The sequence below is a fragment of the Artemia sp. Qi Xiang Cuo genome, chromosome 12 (assembly GCF_049724085.1).
Source record: "Artemia sp. Qi Xiang Cuo chromosome 12, ASM4972408v1, whole genome shotgun sequence".
In the NCBI taxonomy this organism is placed as follows: domain Eukaryota; kingdom Metazoa; phylum Arthropoda; class Branchiopoda; order Anostraca; family Artemiidae; genus Artemia; species Artemia sp. Qi Xiang Cuo.
The window spans coordinates 20,032,848-20,042,739 of record NC_142805.1 but is presented as its reverse complement, the minus strand read 5'-3'; the positions used below and the strand labels follow the sequence as shown (position 1 = coordinate 20,042,739).

Here is a 9,892-nt window from a genome sequence, read left to right as displayed (position 1 = left end):
AGACCAGGTAAAGCTATAGCAAGACAAAGGATTATTGCTCAATCATCTTGGTAAATTTCTTTTTCATTGACTCCAACCTGGTTCTTATTTAGTTTTTGTTCTATCGTTTTCAAGCAAACTTCAAAAGGTTCGATTTTCAGTAGTTTCTTTTTTCTTTTCTTTCTTTTTTGTTTAGCACTGAGGACGACTTGGTGGAGGTCCTTGTCGAAATATTTGCTTGTTTCTTCGTCTTCATGGTTCGCCACTGGCTGAAAAAATCCTCGTCTGTTCACCCTGTTTTGAGGTATTGTTCGATTGTGTTCTTTAAGGTAATCTATGAATTTCATATATCTAAATTGGAAACAAAAAGATACCCTTTTAGTAATGTCAACGCGGATGTTAAGTAAATGTTATTATATCTTCACACTCCTCTCGTATTACGTAAATTTTAAAATGATAAATACATCAGTTGTAACTTCTTTTTTTTTATAAAAATTACATGGATGTAAATTATTTTATTGTACCTTTATAAGTCATATTTATATAAATATTAAAATTCAGTGTCAGCAAAATATGCTATGCAGGAGTCCGTTAAAGATGAGTGTTCAGAAACATGTCCTGCATATTCACGAAAGGGGAGCTCTAAAGTCAATGTTGTTCCTAAAGAAACAAAAAAACATTAAACTGAAGAAAATGTGAAAAAGAGAAACAAGGTCAGCGTCTTGCAATCGATTGCTGAGCTATTGATTATGTCAATACCTCTTAGGTGAGTAGGTGAATCAATAAACCAATTCGTTTGTTGAGTTCTGAAAGAAGTAAACTTCAAATTAACTTTTGAAGTTTTTTTCAATACAGAAATCAGTTTAATAAATACAGGGGAAAACTCGATTCCCCTTATTAACCAAAACCTATTTTATGAAGAAAAGCTTTGGGAAAATGAGATTCATCTTCAAAAAAGACGAATTATTTGATAGATGTCAGAAAATAAATAAGAAATATTTTGACACTGTAGAAGGAAACATATAGTCAAATCGTATATACTCTGGTTATTCAAGACATAATAATTATTTTTTCATGTCATAAAACTATTTTTTTTGTCAAACAGTTCGTGTTAATCCAATAGTTCGTGGTAACGAACTGTAAGTAAGGAGCGCCAGTAGTAAGCTTGTATAAGATTTGAACCGTGCTTTTGAACCGTGCTTTTCAAGCGTACATTCACGCCTACAAGAATATGCATGTTCCTTCCACGTGGAGATTGCAAAAAAGCTGGCAACCTATAAAGTGATTAAACACGTTTTGAAACTATAGTCAAGGTTGTATAAGACAACCAGACTGGTTTTTTTTTAATCGAAAACTAGAGATTGTCAAATTGCGTTATCCACTGTTCCATTTCTTTGAATTATGTGCTATCAAGAGTGGTTTCTGATTTTTTTGGACAATTGCCTTTAGCCAAGAATAGTTTGATATGAATGTGTCGGTAGATAGCATTTGCGAATTGGGTCCTAAAATCAGAATTGTTTGATTGATATTTGCAAAAAAGGGATAAGGGATTTGCGAATTGGACTATACGAACTATATTAATTGAATAGTAACCAAGTTGCTAGCGAAAAAACCGATTGGATGACTTGAAAATAAAATTTTTAACGAGAAATGGCTGAAAAGTGTTTTGGGGGAGATGACTTGATTGGCAGAAGGATGTCTGTGGGTCAAGTTGCTAGCGAAATACCCGAGTGGATGACTTGAAAATAAATTTTTAACGAGAAATGGCTGAAAAGTGTTTTGGTGGGAGATGAGTTGATTGGCAGAAGGATGTCTGTGGGCCGAGTTGCTAGCGAAAAACCTGAGTGGATGACTTGAAAATAAAATTTTTAACGAGAAATGGCTGAAAAGTATTTTGGGGGAGATGAGTTGATTGGCAGAAGGATGTCTGTGGGCCGAGTTGCTAGCGAAAAACCCGGGTGGATGACTTGAAAATAAAATTTTTAACGAGAAATGGCTGAAAAGTGTTTTGGGGGAGATGGGTTGATTGGCAGAAGGATGTCTGTGGGCCGAGTTGCTAGCGAAAAACCCGAGTGGATGACTTGAAAATAAAATTTTTAACGAGAAATGGCCGAAAAGTGTTTTGGGGGAGATGGGTTGATTGGCAGAAGGATGTTTGTGGGCCGAGTTGCTAGCGAAAAACCCGAGTGGATGACTTGAAAATAAAATTTTTAACGATAAATGGCTGAAAAGTGTTTTGGGGAAGATGAGTTGATTGGCAGAAGGATGTCTGTGGGCCGAGTTGCTAGCGAAAAACCCGAGTGGATGACTTGAAAATAAAATTTTTAACGAGAAATGGCTGAAAAGCGTTTTGGTGGGAGATGGGTTGATTGGCAGAAGGATGTCTGTGGGCCAAGTTGCTAGCGAAAAACCCGAGTGGATGACTTGAAAATAAAATTTTTAACGAGAAATGGCTGAAAATTATTTTGGGGGAGATGGGTTGATTGGCAGAAGGATGTCTGTGGGCCGAGTTGCTAGGGAAAAACCCGAGTGGATGACTTAAAAATAAAATTTTTAACGAGAAATGGCTGAAAAGTGTTTTGGGGGAGATGGGTTGATTGGCAGAAGGATGTCTGTGGACCGAGTTGCTAGCGAAAAACCCGAGTGGATGACTTCAAAATAAAATTTTTAACGAGAAATGGCTGAAAAGTGTTTTGGGGGAGATGGGTTGATTGGCAGAAGGATGTCTGTGGGCCGAGTTGCTAGCAAAAAACCCGAGTGGATGACTTGAAAATAAAATTTTTAACGAGAAATGGCTGAAAAGTGTTTTGGGGGAGATGGGTTGATTGGCAGAAGGATGTCTGTGGGCCGAATTGCTAGCGAAAAACCCGTGAGGATGACTTGAAAATAAAATTTTTAACGAGAAATGGCTGAAAAGTGTTTTGGTGGAGATGGGTTGACTAGCAAAAGGATGTCTGTGGGCCGAGTTGCTAGCGAAAAACCCGAGTGAATGACTTGAAAATAAAATTTTTAACGAGAAATGGCTGAAAAGTGTTTTGGGGGAGAGGAGTTGATTGGCAGAAGGATGTCTGTGGGGCGAGTTGCTAGCGAAAAACCCGAGTGGATGACTTAAAAATAAAATTTTTAACGAGAAATGGCTGAAAAGTGTTTTGGGGGAGATGGGTTGATTGGCAGAAGGATGTCTGTGGGCCGAGTTGCTAGCAAAAAACCCGAGTGGATGACTTAAAAATAAAATTTTTAACGAGAAATGGCTGAAAAGTGTTTTGGGGGAGATGGGTTGGTTGGCAGAAGGATGTCTGTGGGCCGAGTTGCTAGCGAAAAACCCGAGTGGAAGACTTGAAAATAAAATTTTTAACGAGAAATAGCTTAAAGGTGTTTTGGGGGAGATGGGTTGATTGGCAGAAGGATGTCTGTGGGCCAAATTCCTAGCGAAAAACCCGAGTGGATGACTTGAAAATAAAATTTTTAACGAGAAATTGCTGAAAAGTGTTTTGGGGGAGATGGGTTGATTGGCAGAAGGATTTCTGTTGGCCGAGTTGCTAGCGAAAAACCCGAGTGGATGGCTTGAAATTAAAATTTTTAACGAGAAATGGCCGAAAAGTGTTTTGGGGGAGATGGGTTGATTGGCAGAAGGATGTCTGTGGGCCGAGTTGCTAGCGAAAAACCCGAGTGGATGACTTGAAAATAAAATTTTTAAAGAGGAATGGCCGAAAAGTGTTTTGGGGGAGATGGGTTGATTGGCAGAAGGATGTCTGTGGGCCGAGTTGCTTGCGAAAAACCCGTGTGGACGACTTGAAATAAATTTTTTTTTAACAAGAAATCTGAAAAAATATTTTTTTTTTTGGGGGGGGGGGGGGGGGTTGATGGCAGAAGGATGTCTCACTGGTTCAAATGTGAAACGTAAGTCCAGTTATGAATCGAAAAATAAACTATTTCTTTAAAATTTGAGCTAATAAGGGTTTTGACCATAAACTCTTGTTTTTTGTAAGAAAATTATTGGAAAATACAATTCTCTGTTTCAAATATGAAACTTAAGTCCATTTTTGGATCGAAAAATAAAACTATTTCCGTAAAATCTGAGCTAATAAGGGTTTTTGACCGTAAACTCTAGTTTTATGTATCAAAATTATGGAAAATACAATTCTATGATTCAAATGAGAAACTTAGTTCCATTTTGGATCGAAAAATAAAACTATTTCCGTAAAATCTGAGCTAGTAAGAGTATTTGACCGTAAACTCTAGTTTTTTGTAAGAAAATTATTGGAAAATACAATTCTCTAGTTCAAATGTGAAACTTAAGTCCATTTTTGGATCGAAAAATAAAACTATTTCCGTAAAATCTGAGCTAATAAGGGTTTTTGACCATAAACTCCAGTGTCTTGTAAGAAAATTATGGAAAATACAATTCTCTAGTTCAAATGTGAAACTTAAGTCCAATTTTGGATCGAAAAATAAAACTATTTCCGTAAAATCTGAGCTAATAAGGGTTTTTGACCGTAAACTCTAGTTTTTTGTAAGAAAATTATGGAAAATACAATTCTCTAGTTCAAATGTGAAACTTAAGTCCAGTTTTGGATCGAAAAAGAAAACTATTTCCGTAGAATCTGAGCTAATAAGGGTTTTTGACCGTAAACTCTAGTTTCTTGTAAGACAATTATGGAAAATACAATTCTCTAATTCAAATGTGAAACTTAAGTCCAGTTTTGGATACTCATAATGATGAGGACTGATGATTCTAATTCAATATTTTTTTTGATAAAAACAAACTTTTTTTTTTAACTTCGAAATTATTCAACTTTATTTTTTTTTGTATGTATCTTAAAATGACAAAATATGCTTACGGCTCTAACAATTGTACTCTATGATTGCTCAGAGACACGATGCGGCTTTCCCACTGGTACTCTCTGGTCGGTTTTCGACACTACCTAGTTTATTGCATGTATTAAATCAGTATTTTTTACGCAGCTGAACGATAAACACATAAGTTATACCTTAAAAAATAAAAAGTGAAGATGGTGCATTTTAATAAAGTGTGTTCACATGACAATGTTATTGTAGCATTGAATGCCGACAAGGAGAAGTATTTAAACTAAGAAACAAGTACAAGTGGTAGCACTATTGGAAATGTATGCATGCATTGTCATGACAGTAAGGAATTAAATTTCTTTGGAATACCGAAAAGATTCCATTGTACAAATGGTGGATATACGAGATTGAGATCTCCGGAAATGATTGCAATCAAAGAGAATGCCAACATAAAAATAATCGTTGATGATAGAGGACAACTCCTTGATACTGTTGCAGGTAACACATTACCTACTGATACATCCAATCGTCATCTCTTAGGTATTAGCATTCAACGGAAGGTCAATAAAAGAAAGGCCTACTCTTCTATTAATATCGTAAACCATATCTTGTCTACGTGCCGAAACTGTTACCTGTGTAAAAATAATGTGATAATAGACAGCGAAATTGCCAGAAAAATAAAAAGGGCATTGTCAGAAAATATCACTATGAAATATCAAGATGAATCGATGAAAAACAAAGGGCCAGCAAACGTTACTACCATTAATCAAACAGTCGATGAATCGAATAATACCAGAGATGAAACCCATATTGAACCTGTCGGTGACAAACCAGTAAATATTGTGTATGACTCAAAATGGAATAATGATTATTCTACGGATTACGAGTTAAGAGAAGAGAATAGCTACAATATCAAGAGAGAACTTGGTGAACTATTTTATGGAACAGACTCAAAATGTCCAAAGTTGATCATTGATATTAATAATGTATCATAATATATTTTTGTATTAATATTCCACATGGCATTATTTTATTAAAAATATATTATGCATTACATTGTTATGTGTTCATTATTTTTAGAGTAAGGTAGCATATCAAACGTTTAGAATGTCTATTAAAACATCGGAGATGTAAGAAAAGGAATTCGCATACATTTATTGTCAGACACATGGGATAACATTGACAAAATCTAGGTATCAGAATGAATAAATTCTTTATCAACATCCGTAGTTGGATATGTCATTATGTCATTATGAAAAAATTGTAAGTAAGTAAGAAGTAAGTAACAAACAAACTCTTTCTTGAATTCACCTCTTGGATACACAATACAGAAATTTAATTCAGGAAATTATGAAAAAAAAGGAACAAATTCTTTATTAACATTCACTATCGATTGAAGTCGCTTCCTAGACAGACAATACAGCAATTTCACAAAATCTAAGTAGTCTAAGTCATTATGTCATTATGAAAAAATTCTAAGTAAGTAAGTAAGTAAGTAACAAACTCTTTCTTGAATTCACCTCTTGGATACACAATACAGAAATTTTATGCAGGAAATTATAAAAAAATGCAACAGTTTCACAAGAACTATCTTTCAGCGTGTTTTAAGTTTAAATGAAAAGTATTCAATGAAGATTAAATTTGATTTTGATGTTGGATAAAAATCCATCCATTCTTATAGAAACTGCAATAGTTTCACGGAAAACATCTTCTTATTTAATACATACAATAAACTAGCTAGTGTCGATAACCGGACAATTCAGCGGGCCCCCGCTTCCCGGCCCCCCGCAGCGGGCCGGGGGCGGAGTAGGCCGGAGGGGGTTATTAAATAGTGGAATTTATGAAGAAATTGCTCTGCCTTGCACACATTGAAAATTGTTTGTGATAAAAAGAGAAAAAAAAAGAATTGTCCGGTTATCGACACTAGCTAGTTTATTGTATGTATTAAATAAGAAGATGTTTTCCGTGAAACTATTGCAGTTTCTATAAGAATGGATGGATTTTTATCCAACATCAAAATCAAATTTAATCTTCATTGAATACTTTTCATTTAAACTTAAAACACGCTGAAAGATAGTTCTTGTGAAACTGTTGCATTTTTTTCGTAATTTCCTGAATAAAATTTCTGTATTGTGTATCCAAGAGGTGAATTCAAGAAAGAGTTTGTTACTTACTTACTTACTTACTTACTTACTTAGAATTTTTTCATAATGACATATCCTACAATGGATGTTGATTAAGAATTTATTCATTCTGATACCTATATTTTGTCAGTGTTATCCCATGTGTCAGACAATCGATGTATGCAAATTCCTTTTCTTACACCTCCGATGTTTTAATAGACATTCTAAACGTCTGATATGCTAACTCTGGTACTTAGACTTTGTCAATTTTATCCGACATATCCGATAAAGGATGTTGTTAAAGCATTTATTCATTCTGAAATTTAGATTTTGTCAATTTTATTTGATGTATCTGACAAAGGATGTTGATAAAAAAAAATTATTCACTCTGAAACTTAGATTCTGTCAATTTTATTCGATGTATCTGAAAAAAGATGTTGATAAATAAAATTTATTCACTCTAACCCTTAGATTTTGTCAACTTTTTCCGATAAAGGATGTTGTTAAAGCATTTATTCATTCCAAAATTTAGATTTTGTATATTTTATTTGATGTATCTGACAAAGGATGTTGATAAAAAAAAAATATTCACTCTGACACTTAGATTCTGTCAATTTATCCGCTGTATCTGACAAAAGATGTTGATAAATAAAATTTATTCACTCTAACATTTAGATTTTGTCAACTTTTTCCTATGCATCCGAGAAATAGACGTTGATATAGAATTTAATCAATCTTATACTTAGATTTTGGGAAATGGCTGTATTGTTTGTCTAGGAAGTGACTTCAATCGATAGTGAATGTTAATAAAGAATTTGTTCAATTTTTTTTCATAATTTCCTGAATGAAATTTCTGTATTGTGTATCCAAGAGGTGAATTCAAGAAAGAGTTTGTTTTTTACTTACTTACTTACTTACTGTTGGAACCCTTGGTCCCAGTTTTTTTCAGATAAATGTCCCTCCCAGATTCATTTCTTTTGGCCCCTTAATTATTTTCCTTCCTCAAGTAATAAATATTAATTTTCCTTTTATTTTGTGGCGCCATTTTGGGTCCTCTTAAATGCGTACGTGCTTAATAGACCACGAAGTAAAGAATTGCACAGTTAGGGAGGCCGGCCAGTAAATTAGTATGTCCTAGGATTGGCTGGAAAGATTCATTTACCACCCTCGTAACCCCTGCCGCAGCATGCGGCTAGCAGAGCGGGCTGGGAGAAAGAGTCTTTTTGAAATCATTTCTTTTATACAACGTTGAGTGATTACAGTAAGCTTTTTTTTACTATGTACTCTTTTAACTTTTCAGCTTAGGTCGAGTCTAAAATAGATAGTTAGAAATCTTATCGGTAAACTTTGGCTTTAAATGTGGCCATAGACCATCCGATCACGTTTGTATATGCGGAACCGTTGGAGTAACCGCGGAAATCCCACTAATTTGGGGCCGACGAGGGATCTCCCCTCCAGTAAGTGGCATAGCAACTCTTTGCGCCATTTTTGCCTTTAAAAGTGGTGACCCCCGCACAATAATCCTCCAACAAGTGGTGGCAGCGATTTAAGGTCCTATCAATAAATCTGATAATAAAATAATTTTGCGCTTTCGAAGAGACGGGTTAATTTGGCCTAGATAGTAGCCTATGGTGGGTACATATATAAAAATCTTAAAGAGAAAATTTTTATCTGAGCTGCGCCTAGTCAGATAATAATAGGTAATAAAATTTAAGAATCAATAAATCACGCGAATAATTAACTTCTGAGACAAGGGAGGCTGCGCCACCCACAGATAATCGACAAATTAAAAGGAAATAATTTTTCACGAAAGGATAAAAAGAAAACATTGATAAAAGGATTTTCATTTGAACAAAAGACGTTAAGTAAACATTGAAATAATGGTGGCCAAACGAAGAATTCAGACAAGATCTACAGCGGTAAAACAAAATAAGATTCAGACACACAGTTGTATGCGACCCCCGCTGGAATTACACTAAGAAAAACACCATCAGATAGAACCATATATCACTCAACAGGTGAAATAGACATTTCCGGGACATGTGAAGAGGATATCTTCAAACCAAAATCAGTAATAGAGCGATCCCCGGTACGAACCAGAGAAGAAGAGAAAAGTCTAAAACAAATGCAGAAAGAATTACTCGCAGATAGAGAAACCCGAACAAAGGAAACAGTGGCGATAATACATGAGGAAAAATCATTACATGAAATAACGGGTATAACAAAACAAACTCACCCTTCGGAGAAGGTATAAAAAGTAGGGGAGTTGCGGGGAGAAGAAAATATTATACAACGAGCAGACTCAGAAAATGAATTAAGAACATATAAAGACAGTGGTATTTAAAGTAGGCCAAGTAGCAGGAGTAGTAGAAGTTCAATTTCCAGCAGGAGCTCACGAAAAAGCACTCAAATAAATATGACACAACAACTTTTAAATTACATAGAGATTAGATTAGAAAGAGTAATAAAAAATTAATAATATATAGAGCACATATAAAGAGATAGAAGAGACATAGGCAAAAGAGGCTGATAGAAGAGCCTGAGCGAAAAAGTAAGAGGCTGATAAGAAAGACAGAGATAAAAAGGAAGAGGCTCACAGAGAGGAAAGAAAATACATAATGGAAATGATTGCAGGGAGAAATTACCAAGAGCCTCAGAAATCGTCTACAATAGAGATAATGCAGGCAGTAAACCTTCAACCAATGAAAGAATATGAAGATGTACATTTATACATATACAATTCTGAAAAAACGGAGGAATTAAGCGGGTTGCCGAGAGAAAATTGGGTAACAAGAATACAGCCCAAAGCACAACTTGCAAAGCATTATCAATGGAATACTCAAAAGATTTTGAAAGACTAAAACAAGCCATTTTTGAAAAATTTCAACTCTTCCCCGAGCACTTTCAAAGAATGTTTAGAAGCGAAATAAAACGAAACAACGACACTTATAAAGAACATGGGTACAAATTGAAAGATATGTGTT

The 9,892-nt window shown here is 34.9% G+C and overlaps 1 protein-coding gene across 1 annotated transcript in view; it reads right to left on the bottom strand.

Annotated features, from left to right (window-relative positions):
* Nucleotides 1-529: 529 nt before the first annotated feature.
* Nucleotides 530-9,892, bottom strand: part of LOC148945874 (annulin-like) — a 218,068-nt gene continuing 208,705 nt past the window's right edge. Inside the window, exon 10 of the mRNA XM_089097538.1 lies at nt 530-639. Within this exon, the coding sequence (XP_088953664.1) occupies nt 530-639 (110 nt within the window). The remainder of the gene's footprint in view (nt 640-9,892) is intronic.